Genomic DNA, 16,950 nt, shown 5'->3' with positions numbered 1-16,950 from the left:
CTGATAAATTATTTGTAATGATATTTCAATCATCATTAGACTGTTCCATTAAACGTTTGTCATAAACGCAGAAAATAAAGCCTTACTTTTACCGTGTGAGCAAAACATATGTGTATCTTATCTGTCGCCTTCCATAGAAGATAAGACATGTCGGTGAGATGACCTTGTACTGTGCTTCTATTTATTACGAGCGTATCACGACCGATCGTATCTCACTCGAGGGTGCGACACTCGACCGAGTTCAAGCGAGCGATTTAACTCCAATGCAGTACTCTGCCCCAGACCTTATAGCTGCTGACTTTTTTTTATCTGTGGAGATATCCCAAAGAAAGGCTGTTTCAAACCAAACCACACTGTATAATTTCGAGGGAAAAATTGTTCCGGGGCCGGGTATCGGACCCGGGACCTTTGGTTAAACGTACCAACGCTCTCCCACTGAGCTACCCGGGAACTCTACCCGACATCGATCCTGGGTAGCTCAGTGGGAGAGCATTGGTACGTTTAACCAAAGGTCCCGGGTTCGATACCCGGCCCCGGAACAATTTTTCCCTCGAAATTATTCAAATTAACTTTACAGGGAGTTATTCCTGAAAGCTTAATTTGCAAACCACACTGTATCCAGGATCTGAAGAGCAGGGTACAGGCAGAAGTCCAGGTTTATTGCAATGTGTCACGAACAATTTCCAGGTGAGATTGCAATAAACCACAAGATACAAGGGGATCACTTGAAATGTATCATTTAAATAAAAATAATATGCCAATAAAGTGCATTGTTCAAACCATATCCTGTGTTATTTTGATATTTTCTAAACCTTACAGCATGTTAAAATTCTTCAGACCCTGTATTACATTGGTCTGGATTTGATTCGTTTTATTTGTGTTGGATTGGTTAGTTTGCAGTATCGTGCACTCGACAACTGATTCACTGTCTGTTTTCGACTGTGTTCTTTGATTGATTTCTTTTTCCAGTTTATACACCCCACCCTGCATGTCAACAGATACAGTTACTGACACAAGTTTCTGGTCGAGTGAAATTTGTTTCCACTCTCTATATTAGAGGTCTTCACAATTGTTACTCTGGCGACATCTATTAGGAAGAGTTGACAACAGAATAATGGCAGGCCTGGATATAGAACTTGCTGTTTTTATGAGCAAAGGGACCATTGCACATAATGAATTTTCTGCATGAGACCATGACTTCCGGAATCAACAATGATAAATTTCATCTAGAAATCCCTTACCCTCAGCCAGGATTGGACTGGAGTTGTCTTGGGTCTAGAGGTACGTACAGTGAGAACAGAGGCCTTGCCTTGTGGAGTATAGCTAATGATAGTTTTAAGTATTCCTTCTTTGTACGGGTTTAAGGGGAGGCAGAGGTGAATATTTCAAAATCCACAAAATTTATCCGATTTGTTTGAAATTGATCATGGATACTAAGTATGTTATTAGTAATGGACATAGCAAGTTTCAACTTTCTAAGTACAATAGTTCTGTAAATATTAATAATATTATAAAACTTTATATCGTTTGATATAAAATGCTCCATGCACCATATTGTAAGAAATTTTCAATATTTCTTTTTATTTACATGTTCAGAGAAGGTATATAAATAATGATAAGTATTAGTTTATTATGGGAATAATATAGCAATACAGTTATCTTGGTTTTAATTTCATAATTTTAAAGGGCACAAAATCAAAAACTAACATCGGAATATGAAAATAAAGATAATAAAAATGGAAAAAACCAAATTTTCATTTTTTCTTCAGTTTTGTTCGAAAATTTCACCTCTGCCTCCCCTTAAACCAAATATTTTTCTGTTACTGTTAATTTTAATTGTTTCCATTTGTCCTTGTTTCTCGCCTGTCGATTTTTTTTATACTGTTGCAGGTTTTAAGGCTGTGGATCAGTGAAAATAACGAAAAAAAAAAAAAAAACATAAAAATAATGGAAATTTTGTTTTTAACTCTAAAATGTAAAATAATATTTCAGTTTTCTAAATCTGTGCTCATTTTGACCCTATGACAATTTAAAGTTCCTCAGGACGAATTTAAAGGGACCAGCAGTGCGTGGAGCTGCACCCCTTTAAACTGACACTCAGCTGTCATTCTGACAGACTTTGTTCTTCATTCTAACTAGTTTTACTTTCCATTCAGTTCATATTTCGCGCTGTTATGTAGAAGAAAAATATAGGAAGGAAGGATATCGATAGTATATATCATATACATGCTGTACTTTGATACTCGATTTCTCGATTTTTCCAATTTTCAACATTTTGTAACATTCAAAATGCTCTAATGAATGCAGTTTTTCTCCAATCTCAGGAAATTTTGCACAGAAGTCCACAAAAGCATGTGAAGTAAACTGACACGTGTGTTTTCTTATTGAAAGTAGTATGTTGAGGATGTGATAAGTTTTAAAAAATTGAAAAATACAAATGGGGAAAAAATTATTTCCCAATAAGGAAATAAATTTAAAAAAAAACTACCATTTCAGCATAAATTCAAGTTATGTGTTTATGAGCTGTAAAAAAAAATTGGTTGTCTAGCTTCAACAGTTCAGAGAAAAAAGTTCCTTAGGTAAGACATAATTCAACATTGTCAAGATAGGCAATTCCATGTCCCCTTAAATTGTCCGCAAATCAAATTACTGTACTGCTTCTTTTTAAGTTAACCTTTGTTTTGTATTCTGGATCCTAGGGGTCAGCCGCAGATATTGACCAGATGTCCCACTTGTGGAGTAAATAAAATGGAATAATTTCTCTGATAACTCCCAAGAACTTCAGTGTGTAAATTTTAACATTTCAAGGAGGTACTAGTTGTGCCTGGAAGCAGGCAGAAAACATTTCCAGGAAGAACTGTGAAGTGGATGGACATTATTGTTACTACAAATTGTATTAGTGGGCGGCTGGGTAGCTCAGTTGGTAGAGCAGCTGGCTACGGACTGGAAGGTCTGGGGTTCGATTCCAAATGGCGAATGGGATTTTCCTCATTGCCAAACTTCCAGAACGGCCCCGAGATTTACTCAGCCTCCTATAAAATTGAGTACCGAGTCTTTCCCGGGGGTAAAAGGTGGTCAGAGCGTGGTGCCGACCACACCACCTCATTCTAGTGCCGAGGTAATGGAAAGCAGGGGGCTCTACCTCCATGCCCCCCAAGTGCCTTCATGGTGTGTGATGGGATACCTTTACAAATTGTATTAGCACAAATTCAGTTTCACCTGCTGTTATAGTTACATCATCATGTTTTGCTCATGGAATGATGGTCAGTGTGCAGTTTAAAATTGCTGTTGTGTATGGTGTAATTCAGTTTGTATAAATGCGCCCGTTATATTCCTTTTCTCATATTTCTTCGATGTCCTCCATCCTCCTTCTAAATCTGGATATCATGATTTTTATTTAAAGAAATGTACATACATAGGTTGGATGAAAAGTAATGGCAACACTGCTGTCACATGACGATGGTGCATTCGAGAGTTGCCAGCTGTGTGGACATGAACAAGGACTGTTAGATGAGTTAGTGCAGCCAGCAGCGACAGTACTCTGTCAATCTACTGCAGTGTGTAGAACGTTGACTTTCATAGGGATAGTGCGAGCACCCTAAGACCATCCTTACAAAACTAGAGCAACGTTCCTGGATCAAAATTGAAGTGACACGAGATCGTAGTGCACAAGAATGTTTTCAGGGACTGCATGAAGCATATGCCGATGCAGCATTGCCATATCGCACAGTGGCATGATGGGTTAACGCGTTCCGGGAAGCCAGGGATGTGAAAGTGATGTTCATTGTGGCATATGACATTGATGGGGTAATACTGCACCACGCTGTACCTCCAAGGCAGACGGAAAACGCGGACTACTGGAACATCCACCGTACTCACCCGATATGATCCATACGATTACGATCTTTTCACCAAAGTGAAAGAACCACTGCGAGGGACCAGGTACAATACCAGAGATGAACTTATCCGTGCTTTAGGGCGGTCAATACGGAACATCAACAAAGATGGATGCGCTGATGGTGTACGACGCCTTCCAAACATTTGGCAAAAGGTAATAAATAAGGGGGGCGACTATATAGAAGGTACGTAAATGTTGTACCCCTGTGAATAAAGCCATGTCAGAAATATCGAACTGTTGCCATTACTTTTTATCCAACCTTAGTAAATACAGTTATTTCCGAATTACATTATTGTTTATTCATTATGGTTCAAATAATACATAATTTCCATTTAAATCCAAGAAAATGTTTCTAAATTACAATAAACTTCAAAAATGCTCTTCTGAAAAAAATGTATAAAATTATGTATCCCCCCTTTGCCCTGCACTCTTCATACATTTTCACCGTTTTATTTTGATACATGTCTTTCTTCACATTGATACGACTCATTCTCACATTGTGCTTGGTTGACAAGCTTTCACTTCTGGCTAATAGATCACAGCATTCATGTTTTGAAGGTTCATGATCAACAGGTTGTTGTTTATTGTATTGCTACAGCATGTGGCAGTGGTGGTAGCAAGTGACGATGCTTAATAGAGCTTTGCTGCCTTCTTGAGATTGTGCTGCTTCCAGGTTGGCAGCGTGGAGAACTGCGAGTGATCCATCTTGAAGACAGCCTTGAACTCCTCCGCCGACAGATGCAGCTGTTGGAATAAGAACTTGCACAGATTATGGAAGCTCTCCTGTTCTAGTAAGTAGTAAATCCTAACAGACATTTAATTAATACCAGATGTGACCAAAAATGTTTGTTCTGTTGGACTGCCTCAACATATTACATCAGAGAAAAATTTGCAACGTTTGTTATCGAAAAAAAATATAGTCGAAGTATTGTTTTTTTTTTTTTTTTAAAAGATTTATTTTAGGTCGCATAACTGCTGGGTCTTTTTGCGACCACAGTATTCATATACAGAACAATACAAGACAAGCAGTGATGATTACAAACAAAGTACACAATATATTACAATGTATCTAGACACTGATTCAGTATGAAAAACTTATTAGATTACCAGGAAACAATTGGCATTCATACAGTCCTCTCTGTAGATTGAAAACTCAAAAAAGTTTTATATCCATTGTTCAAGAATTAAAACAGAAAATCAATATCCCGAATTTAAAAGAAAACCTACAAATTAAACCAAACCCTTTAACTCTATTAAATATAGAATATAATCTAAATTTAACAGAAGAAATACTAAAATCAGAAGTAAACACTGAAATACTAAAACAATTGTCTTTAGAGACAATTAATATTAGGTACCCTCCACAAAACTGGCTTCATTTATACACTGACGGATCCTTGATCTCCAGAGAACAAGGTGCTGGTGCAGGTGCAGGTGTTACATGCTGTCTCTTCTCACTTTATAGATCTCTTGGGTATGGAACAACAAGTTTTGATGGAGAAATCGTTGCAATGAGTGAAAGTCTGAGGAATCTTCTATGCCACATCAATAAATTTAGGAATGCAGTTATATTGTCAGACTCCAAAGCAGCTATTCTATCAATAGTCTCTAAACACACACCTTCATCTCAAACAGCAGAAATTACTAAAATGCTCTCTCAATTAATATCACTCAATAAAAGAATTGTATTCCAATGGATACCATCCCATTGTGGAATCCTGGGAAACGAGAATCGGCTGCTTTAGCAAAGAAGGGCGGCACTGCTACTTACAGACCTGTTAATAAATCTACGTATTACTCTGTGAAAAGATTTATTAAATCTACATACTTAGACTTCAACAAACAAAATTTGATAACACAATCAAAAGGGAAAAAATGGAACTCTCTGCATCAAAATCCACAGTTAATTCCCGATTTACCACGAAAATCGTCTGTAGCTGCGTTTAGATTGGCAACAGGCCATGATTGTTTGGCCAAACACCTGCATAGAATTGGAATATATCATCCCCTAACTGCCCATTGTGCAACTCAAACCAAGAAATGGATTCGGAACACCTCAAAATCTGTGCTTCAGTGGCTGGCCATGATAATATCTTTGAAAAATATTGGAGTGCAAGAGGTCAAATGACTTTATTGTCAAACGCCTGGCATTAGAAAACAACAACAATGTATCTAGAGGTAAAAAAATAAATAAATAAACAAAAAATTAATAAACAGAGTATACAAACAGTATAAATTTTACAATAAAATCATATTATACAAGGAAATTTCTTTAAAGAATTGAATTACTTGTAGAAGAACATCTGTATTGTTGAGTGCTGTAGATATATCATTTGGTATGTTGTACTTTTTCCTTGAGGTGTGGTATTTTCGGCATTCTATGGTGACGTGTTTGATTGTCAGGAAGCAATGACAGGTTTCACAGGTTGGTGGTTCATTTCTTGAGATGAGGTAGGAATGGGTTAATTTTGTATGTCCAATTCTTAATCTTGATATTAAAACCTGGTCTTTTCTATTAAGCTTGTGGATCGGTATATTAATGGAGCATGTTGACTTGACTTCGAAAAGTTTTCTGGAGGGATTGAGAGTCCAAAGTGTAATCCATGATTCTTTACATTTATTGTGTATGAGGGAAATGAAATCTCTATGTGGTAAGAAGGTATAGTCAGGGTTGGTGGAATCTTTGGTGCTTTGTTTGGCTTCTCTATCAGCTGCATCGTTGCCTGCAATGCCACAATCAGAGGATATCCAGATGAAAATAACTTCTTTTCCTTTTGCTATAAGTTTATGGTATAAGATCTGAATGTCTTGTGTTAATTTATCAGTTGTCCATACATTACTCAGCGCCTTTAATGAGCTTAAAGAATCTGAAAATATGATGGAATTGTTATGGTCTTCATTTAGAATATACTGCAGTGATTCTCTAATTGCATATAATTCGCATGAAAAAATTTAAAAGGATTCTGGTAACTTGACAGATATTATTTCATTTTCAGATATCACTGCATATCCATTTCCATCACTTGATTTAGAACCATCAGTATAAATTGCGATGTGATTAGTGTATGAATTTCTGATTTCATTATAAAAACATCTGTATTCAATTTGGCTGGTTTCACTTTTAGTACATTGGGTTAAATCTAAATTTATATGGGGTTTCGATAATGTCCATGGTGGAATGCTGTGGAATCCAATAGTTTTTCTTGTAGGAAAAACAATTTTCTTGTAGGAAAAACAATGTTAAATTCTCCACAATATTTGCAGACTCTCAAATGTGGTGGTATTTCATTAATTATGTTTTTCTGATATTTGTCACGGTTTCTGTTAGAAAAAATACTTATATAAGCAGGTATTGTTTTTCTTTGAGTTAATGGAGGAAAAAAATGGTTGTGTCAAAAGATGTTGAAGAGGTGGAGGGGGAGGAAAAACATTCTCGACATGGAGGAGACTACCTCAGTCCTTAAGGTAAAATCTGTACTTAGCAGTGACAACATCTATGGCTCCTTTGCTTTCCTCAAGGCACATTTCAGTGGCCTTCCAAAATATATCGAGTACCGTACTTGGAATCTTTGTCGCTACAACTGAAAGATGCAATTGGTGTCATTGACTTGCTTCTACAGAAACAAGTACCAGGACTCGTGGGTGAAGCCGTCACATTAAAACTGAGGACAGTATTGCAGAGGAATTCAAGGTCTGAAAAAAATGAAAAATGTGTGCTCCATTCTCCAGGGGGAAAGCTTCAATTGTCAGTTACCTTGGATACCTGTTGCAGTGGCAGCGATGAAATTTATACCTATGATGTCATGTGCCATCAAAAGAACCATTTCGTCCTTCAAATGTATTTTAAGAGACAATAGAAAAAACTTCTCACAATCAGTCGAGAATCTTGAAAAGTATTTGGTCAACCAGGAATAGTACTAGTAAATAATGTTGGTTTGTTTGTTTGTTACTTTTTAAAACAATTCTTGATCAAGTTTGAACAAATGTAATTCAGAAGTTGTGTGTTTACTGTGCCTTTTATCCATTGAAAATTGAAATAATTATGTAGTTATATGAAGACAAATTATATTAGATAAAATGTTAATTTCTGCAATAATTTATTCAAACTACAAATAATCCTAAAGGGGAAGAAGCAAAAATTTCGAATCTTATAAATTTTTATAAACACTCGTAGTTTGGTTCTTGATAAGGTCTGTTTCGTGGTTCATGTTGCCTTAATAAACATATATGTTCATTTTTTAAGAATAACTGTAAGAATACATTTTTAACTATCAGGCAGTTTTTGCAGCTCCTTTCAGAGGTTGCACATAAAACCTAAAAAAACCTATTTTACCTATTCCAGAAATCTAAAATGGTCTTTTTAAAACCCTAAAAATCTGGTTCCTACTAATCAGTTTTACAACATTATATCGGATTCACCCTGTTTTACAGTACATTAAAAATGCTTTGTTTAATTAATTTAGTCTTTATTTCTTTTTGTTCAGAAGAGCAAACGAAATTCCTTGGCCATATAATATACATAGATAGGCATAGTTGTACTGCCTTGAATCAACACCACAGGCAGGGCTGGGCAAAATACTGACATCCAAGTATTTGAAATACAAATACAAAATACTTTTAAAAAGTTAACCAAAATAAATTTGTATTTCAAATACTCAAAATACATTTGTATTTCAAATATCCGATATAATATATAAAGAAATAAGAATATTACCGAAAATCTAGAATATTATATTAACATTAAAATTATTTTTATCTCGAAGTTTTATATAAACACTGTAACTGAACATTCTTCCTTTTCCCAGTCAACAATGAAATTATGCTACATATGAACAATTACTGCCTTTCAAAAAAGCCAGTTTCTCAAAAAGTTCATCAGGCAAGGATCCCCTTGCTTGTGAATGAATAAATCCTGCAAAACAGAACAGTCTTTCTACAGGCGCAGAGGAACACAAACTTGTATTATACTGTGACAGCGACGTGAGATTCGAACTCACGACCAGCGTCCCGCAAGAGAGCAGACCGCGCGTGAGCCGACGCGGGCTTCACGGAGCACTTTGGGATGGCGCGCGGCGGAGAGAAGGGGAAAGGGCCTACGTGGCGAGGGAGTTTGCGCGCGCATCTTCTGCTTGCCTAGAGAGGCCGAGAAGTCCGTCGAAGTGGAAGACTCGCGAATTCGAACTTTCCAAGCTACGTCGCTGTGGTTATAAATTACGGACGCGAAGGAACGACAGCAGTTTTCAGTTGATTAGTCAGCCAGTCAGTGAGAAAGCCAGAGCAAGCAAGCCAGTCTTGTGTACCGGAGTTCGACTCGAGTGTGCGTCCGCAACTGTATCAGCATCTGAAGGCCTGAGTTCGAGTGCAGTGGACCGCAGTTGGAGGGACCTGAGTTCGAGTACAGTGAACTGTCTCTGAAGGTCTGTGGTTCGAGATACTGTGAACTCGAGTGACTGAGCTAGAAGAACTGTGAACTGAGAACTGATAGTTCTGATTTGTAAATAGTGCTTTGTAAATATTAGTTAAGATTAACAGTTCATTGTTGTTCGTAATAGTCCAAGTAAATTGTCATTGCCGTCAGTGGAGTGCTATAACGAATACTGTGTTGAGTGAAACTTCTATTGTTGACGAGAGCGTTTAAGGTGAATTGTAGAACGGAATTATTGTTGGAAGAATAAAATCCTATTGTTGAGTGGAAATAAAATTCACAATACTTTATAAAAGCTTGTTTCACTGTTGGGTAATTCTCTAGGGTGCACAGGATTGTCCCTTTGCCATTGAGGAATTGTATGAGCTCATACTCGGCAGTAGACAAGTTCTTTTCTTTTTGCTTTTCAAAGTCTGTTTTACTTGAGTTGAAAACATAAAAATTGTTTTCATCATCTTCATCGTCTGAACTGACCAAAGATGTAGCGAGAACTGCTCAGCTGATTTCACACACATATTCTGTATCCTCTTCTTATCATTTGGTGAGGCAGTGTCAGGTAGCCATCTCACCTTAAATGATGGGTGAAAACAAGCTGCCAAAATAGCTCAATTTGCTTCTAGGGTCAGATCAAACATCGCTTTAAATCTTGATGAAAGCGAACTCATTAGGATTGGAGTTACTTGGAGTAGATGGCGTAGGTTACTAGATAACATAATATGTAATCATAAAATTGCTGCCAAAGGATATGCTATGTTTCAACGTTTGTATCCTTTATTCAAGTCGCCATCACTGAGTTTGTGGACTAAGAAAACTTTCTATATAACAATAATCAGAGCTAGCCTCCTATATGCATATCCAGCTTGGTCATCTGTCAATGGGTCTCTACTGAGAAGACTGCGTGGTGTACAGAGAACAGTTCTGCGCACAATTGCTGGAGCTGATTACACAACATCCAATAAATTTTTACATGAAGTTTTGGACATGGCATCAATTGAAGAGTTTTCGGAAAATTTAAAATTCAAATTTATACAAACATTGAAAAATCATCCAAATCATCTGCTACAGAAGTTTAATCATCAAACATAAAAAATAAAACCCAAGTTATACCAGCCATATCTTTTACAAATTCATCATGGATTAACATCAAGGACTGAAGAACTAGACTGAACAATTTCAAAGTGTTATAAATTAAAGGAGGAGCCAAATGCAAGTCAGCTTGATCTCCGGTCATATAAACTTTCAGTGCAACAAGATGTTGGTTGGTTGGTATGTAATCTGTTTTTGAGGGAAATTAATGTGGATAGAAGTTGGCCGTAATAGCACGTCTTCTCATTTTGCATTAAATCAAGAACTACGGCAATGGGTTTCAGAACTGCACAATATTCTTCAAGGTACTGAAACTCAACATCTTTGAAGATTGGCAATCCCAGTTTTTCACATATACTGTTTATATCATGTTTGAATTGCAATATTTGAGAGATTGAGCCACAAAGAGAATTCCATCGAGTTGGGCAAGGAAACTTTAATGAATATTTCAAGACATCTGATATAATTTCTGAGAATTTGGGTCTCCTAGACGCATTCCATAATGCTGAACATTTAGCAAGTGTTGGGTGATGGATCCTTGATGCTGTTGAAGATTTCTTTATGGCATTGAGGAAATCAGTTGTGGCAAGAAAACTAAGTGTATGGCTAGCACAACTGAAATGGGTAGGCAAATAAGACAGAAGTTCATTCTTCAAATACAAATCCAAAACTTGAAGGACAAGAAGAAGAAGAAAGTATTTTGAGTATTTGAAATACAAAATACATCAATTTTATGTATTTAAATATAAAATACTTTCTAAAATCCTTGCAAATTACAAAATACAAATGTATTTCAAATACTGCCCAGCCCTAACCACAGGCAATGCAGAGTGTGCTTACCTCTCTGCGTGTCTTGTCTACTTCCTCCGGCAGTTCGTCGAACGCCATCTGCAGCTGCTCCAGCGGGTACTTAGGGAACTCGTCGAAGTTCTTTGCGCCGTCCACAAGGCTCGGGTCCAGCTCCAGGACTGGGTTGCTTCCTTCCAGCTCGTGACGCACCTCTTCGAATGTTTTGTTGTCCTGCACAACATCGGACCACAGCATCATGCAAGTTGCAAAATTTCTGCAGTGGTTCGTTTATGATGTAATTTTTGGTAGCTTAACGCTATTGAGGAATGGAAACCACCCAACATTTCGGAATTATTACTCAGTGGCTTTGTCTGCCACTCTTACAGCAATATAAAGGAAGAAGCTTCCTAGATCGATTCCTACTTCATTTTTAACCTCTTCCCTTACTATTTATTTTACCAGTTTTGTGAAAAAAAGTGTCATATTTTTTTATTTTCGTAAAGAGGTCATTTAATATTGCAGAATCACTGTACATCACTAATTTTCTTACATACCTAAAAAATCACTGTGAAGTAGACAATGGGACTCAAATGAGTTAACTCGGGTTAATAAATTTTGACACATGTTAGCAACCCGAGTTAACTTGGGATAATAAGGGAAGTGGTTAATTTTGGGTTGAGGCTTATGTTGGGGTTTCGTAACAAGCCGTTTTTTTACAGTGAAGGGTTGTTAGCCAATGGGCTGAGCAGAGTCCATATAGGCCAGTTTCTGTCTGACGCTTTTCGAATTCACTGCATAATAAAGCAAGGAGATGCACTATCACCTTTACTTTTTAACTTCGCTCTAGAATATGCCATTAGGGAAGTTCAGGAAACAGAGAGGGTTTGGAATTGAACGGGTTACATCAGCTGCTTGTCTATGCGGATGACGTGAATATGTTAGGAGAAAATCCATGAACTATTATGGAAAACACGGAAATTTTACTTGAAGTAAGTAAAGCGATAGGTTTGAAAGTAAATCCCGAAAAGACTAAGTATATGATTATGTCTCGTGACCAGAATATTGTACGAAATGGAAGGAAACTTATCCTTCGAAGAGGTGGAAAAATTCAAATATCTTGGAGCAACAATAACAAATATAAATGACACTCGGGAGGAAATTAAATGCAGAATAAATATGGGAAATTCCTGTTATCATTCGGTTGAGAAGCTTTTGTCATCCAGTCTGCTCTCGAAATAACTGAAAGTTAGAATTAAAAAAAAAAAACAGTTATATTACCGGTTGTTCTGTATGGTTGTGAAACTCGGACTCTCACTTTGAGAGAAGAACAGAGGCTAAGGGTGTTTGAGAATAAAGTGCTTAGAAAAATATTTGGGGCTGAGAGGGATGAAGTTACAGGAGAATGGAGAAAGTTACACAACGCAGAACTGCACGCATTGTATTCTTCACCTGACATAATTAGGAACATTAAATCCAGACGTTTGAGATGGATAGGCATGTAGCACATATGGGTGAATCTAGAAATGTATATAGTGTTAATTGGGAGGCCAAAGGGAAAAAGACCTTTGGGGAGCCCGAGACGTAGATGAGAGGATAATATTAAAATGGATTTGAGGGAGGTGGGATATGATGGTAGAGACTGGATTAATCTTGCTCAGGACAGGGACCGATGGCGGGCTTATGTGAGGGCGGCAATGAACCTCCAGGTTCTCTGAAACCATTTGTAAGTAAGGAAAGCCTAATTATATGATTATAATGCTTGGTATAATTATAACAGCTATTCTATCAATAGTCTCTAAACACACACTTCATCTCAAACAGCAGAAATTACTAAAATGCTCTCTCAATTATTATCACTCAATAAAAGAATTGTATTCCAATGGATACCATCCCATTGTGGAATCCTGGGAAACGAGAATGCAGATGCTTTAGCAAAGAAGGGCAGCACTGCTACTTACAGACCTGTTACTAAATCTACGTATTACTCTGTGAAAAGATTTATTAAATCTACATACTTAGACTTCAACAAACAAAATTTGATAACACAATCAAAAGGGAAAAAATGGAACTCTCTGCATCAAAATCCACAGTTAATTCCCGATTTACCACGAAAATCGTCTGTAGCTGCATTTAGATTGGCAACAGGCCATGATTGTTTGGCCAAACACCTGCATAGAATTGGAATATATCAGTCCCCTAACTGCCCATTGTGCAACTCAAACCAAGAAATGGATTCGGAACACCTCAAAATCTGTGCTTCAGTGGCTGGCCATGATAATATCTTTGAAAAATATTGGAGTGCAAGAGGTCAAATGACTTTATTGTCAAATGCCTGGCATTAGAAAACAACAACAACATAATTATAACACATGTTAGTACTCATTATTTTAGCCTTTGCTTCCCATTTTATGTAAACTCCCTTTTAAGGAAAAAAAAAAGTAATCCCCTAGGGATTCGTTAAAAAGGGGTTCTACTGTATTTATTTGTGAGTGTGAATGTGTATGTTTGTGTCTGAGAGAGACTGTGACACTATGGGTGTTGTTAATCATGAGCGTGACTATGTAGAAGTAGGCTACTGTATGTGCGCATGCGTGCGTGACAGAGATATGGGAATGTCTGATATATTTTGTTGACTTCATGCTGCAGTCCAACACTGTCTTCAGGCAACAAAGCATTAGGAGAGAAGAATACACTTCTTGGCCTGTAACTCACATTCCAGAGTGCGGTGTCCCAGACTCCGAAGAATCCTGTAAATGTCGGTGGTTCATAGCCCTGCTTTATCTTCACTATGACCGTGCTGTCGTCCCGGTTTGAGGGATCTGCGTGTACAGACAAGACCAAATTAGCAACAGCAGTAACATTCTGAATCCTGATCTGAAATGTTCATTTCAATAACATCGAAATAATAATGATAATAATAATAATAATAATAATAATAATAATAATAATAATAATAATACTTACTTACTGGCTTTTAAGGAACCCGGAGGTTCATTGCTGCCCTCACATAAGCCCTCCATCGGTCCCTATCCTGAGCAAGATTAATCCAGTCTCTATCATCATATCCCACCTCCCTCAAATTCATTTTAATATTATCTTCCCACCTACGTCTCGGCCTCCCCAAAGGTCTTTTTCCCTCCGGCCTCCCAACTAACACTCTATATGCATTTCTGGATTCGCCCATACGTACTACATGTCCTGCCCATCTCAAACATCTGGATTTAATGTTCCTAATTATGTCAGGTGAAGAATACAATGCGTGCAGTTCTGCGTTGTGTAACTTTCTCCACTCTCCTGTAACTTCATCCCTCTTAGCTCCAAATATTTTCCTAAGAACCTTATTCTCAAACACCCTTAATCTCTGTTCCTCACTCAAAGTGAGAGTCCAAGTTTCACAGCCATACAGAACAACCGGTAATATAACTGTTTTATAAATTCTAACTTTCAGATTTTTTGACAGCAGACTAGATGACAAAAGCTTCTCAACCGAATAATAACAGGCATTTCCCATATTTATTCTGCGTTTAATTTCCTCCCGAGTGTCATTTATATTTGTTACTGTTGCTCCAAGATATTTGAATTTTTCCACCTCTTCGAAAGATAAATCTCCAATTTTTATAGTTCCATTTCGTACAATATTCTGGTCACGAGACATAATCATATACTTAGTCTTTTCGGGATTTACTTCCAACCCAATCGCTTTACTTGCTTCAAGTAGAATTTCCGCGTTTTCCCTAATCGTTTGTGGTTTTTCTCCTAGCATATTGACATCATCCGCATAGACTAGAAGCTGATGTAACCCATTCAACTCCAAACCCTGTCTATTATCCTGAACTTTCCTAATGGAATAATAATAATAATAATAATAATAATAATAATAATAATAATAATAATAATAATTTTCTTCCTATCACGTATTAAGCCTGGTGGCCTGTTACGGTCTCACTCCATCATTTCACTGGACGGCCCTAAGATTTTGTTCCTAAAGGGCGGTAATTTAGTGCTTGCATCCTGAGTATATGAGGTTTCCATTTCTCTCTATAATTTTTAATTCTCTCTAAAATTGGGTCAACATTTAATTCTTCCAAATATCCAAATTTTTCTTCTTATCTAGTCTAGTATAGCCAGCAGTTCTTCTTATAAACTTCATTTCATTGGCAGTGATTTGGTGTTCATCACATTTACAGATGGTCCAAGCTTCACTTCCATACATGAGAACAGGTCTCGCCAATGATTTGTAGGCTTTAATTCTTGTATGTTTTTGGACAAGAAAAGGTTTGAAAATGTTATTAATGGTATTAATTGCATAGTTAAAGTAATTCAATTTTGTAGATGTATCTTATTCTTGTTCATAGCTCAAATGATAACCCAAATATTTAAAACATGAGACCTGTTCTACAGTTTATTATAAAGGCAAATTTTGCTGTGGAGATGATTTTTTCTGATGAATCCCATTACTTTAGTTTTATTATCTGTATTCCTCAGAAATTAGTTGTAATTTGAAAACAGAAACTGGAGGCCATCTTCAGAATCTGCTAATAATATTACATCATCTGCAAACAGTAATATATCTAACTTTAAATTTCTATTGATGTTCAAATTACCATGTTTTGTTCTTTTCCAGTTTTTAATCATATGATCCATGTAGTATTTATATAGTAAATAGTAATGGAGATAGGCTACAAGCTTGTCGAACACCTTGATTAATCGATTTCCACTCAGTTTGTTTCCAGTACATACAGAAATACACTCAGGGACAAAAAAAAACCGGACACTTTAATATTTGCTGGTATTTTGCAAAACATTATCTTCTCATACAATATTATGGTAGCCATCTGTTGTTATGGAGACGTGTATACATTGTTGATTGTTTTTTGTTTTATAAACAAGCCATTACAACCAAATATTCCAATTTTGCTTTCGGAGTCTCAGCTATAACAATTTTGTCTCAACCATTTTGTGCTTCATTATCGTTATCATTCGTTATTTCTTTATTTTTACATTTTCTGAGTTTAAGTGGGGTTGTAACATTTGTCTTAAAACAAGATGCGACCTGAAGATGTGGCTCGAGCTGTAGCCCTTTACGATGATGGACGCAGTGTACGTTACATTGCAAATGTTATGAATATGGCTAAAAGCACAACCCATGATGCCATAAAACGGTATAGAGAGACCCTAGAATATACCAGAAGACAGGTTCGGGTCGTCCAAGAGCTACAAATCCAAATGAAGACAGGTATATGGTGTTGAGAGTTCTTAGGGAGCGCAACCTGCCAGCTACTAGTGTAGCCCAGCAATTTAACATGCATGGACGCCCAATTTCGGCCAAAAGAGTTAGAAGGAGGTTGAAAGCAAGTGGACTGATATCACGTAGACCTGCAACTGGTCCCAGACTTCTCAGGATGCATCGAGTTGAACGACTGCGTTTTGCAAATAATCACAGGGATTGAAGAAATGGACAGTGGAGCTGTGTTCTGTTCACCGATGAGTCCCGTTTCAATCTGTGCTCATCGGATGGACGTGAAAGAGTTTGGAGAAGGAGGGGAGAACGATTTTCACAGTGTTGCATTTCCGAAAATGTGCCGTATGGAGGTAGTGGAGTGATGGTTTGGGCAGGAGTATGTACGGATGCTCGTACAGAGTTGGTTTTTGTTGAAAATGGAAGACTAACAGCTGATAGGTATATAAATGAATATTTGGCTGATTATGTTGTGCCATTTGGCCAATTTGTAGGCGATAATTTTGTTTTAAT

The 16,950-nt window shown here is 37.1% G+C and overlaps 1 protein-coding gene across 2 annotated transcripts in view; it reads right to left on the bottom strand.

Annotated features, from left to right (window-relative positions):
* Nucleotides 1–4,279: 4,279 nt before the first annotated feature.
* Nucleotides 4,280–16,950, bottom strand: part of LOC138711043 (advillin-like) — a 99,335-nt gene continuing 86,664 nt past the window's right edge. For both annotated transcript variants that reach the window (XM_069842340.1, XM_069842341.1), the window contains exons 14-16: nucleotides 13,911–14,017; nucleotides 11,250–11,429; nucleotides 4,280–4,642 (exon numbers count right to left, since the gene is read on the bottom strand). In XM_069842340.1, coding sequence (XP_069698441.1) covers nucleotides 4,529–4,642; nucleotides 11,250–11,429; nucleotides 13,911–14,017 — 401 coding nt within the window. In that variant the 3' untranslated portion in view covers nucleotides 4,280–4,528. The remainder of the gene's footprint in view (nucleotides 4,643–11,249; nucleotides 11,430–13,910; nucleotides 14,018–16,950) is intronic.

Source organism: Periplaneta americana, chromosome 12, assembly GCF_040183065.1.
Source record: "Periplaneta americana isolate PAMFEO1 chromosome 12, P.americana_PAMFEO1_priV1, whole genome shotgun sequence".
NCBI classification, from domain to species: Eukaryota; Metazoa; Arthropoda; class Insecta; order Blattodea; family Blattidae; genus Periplaneta; species Periplaneta americana.
The sequence above is the reverse complement of the archived record's forward strand: the minus strand, read 5'-3'. Positions and strand labels throughout refer to the sequence as shown.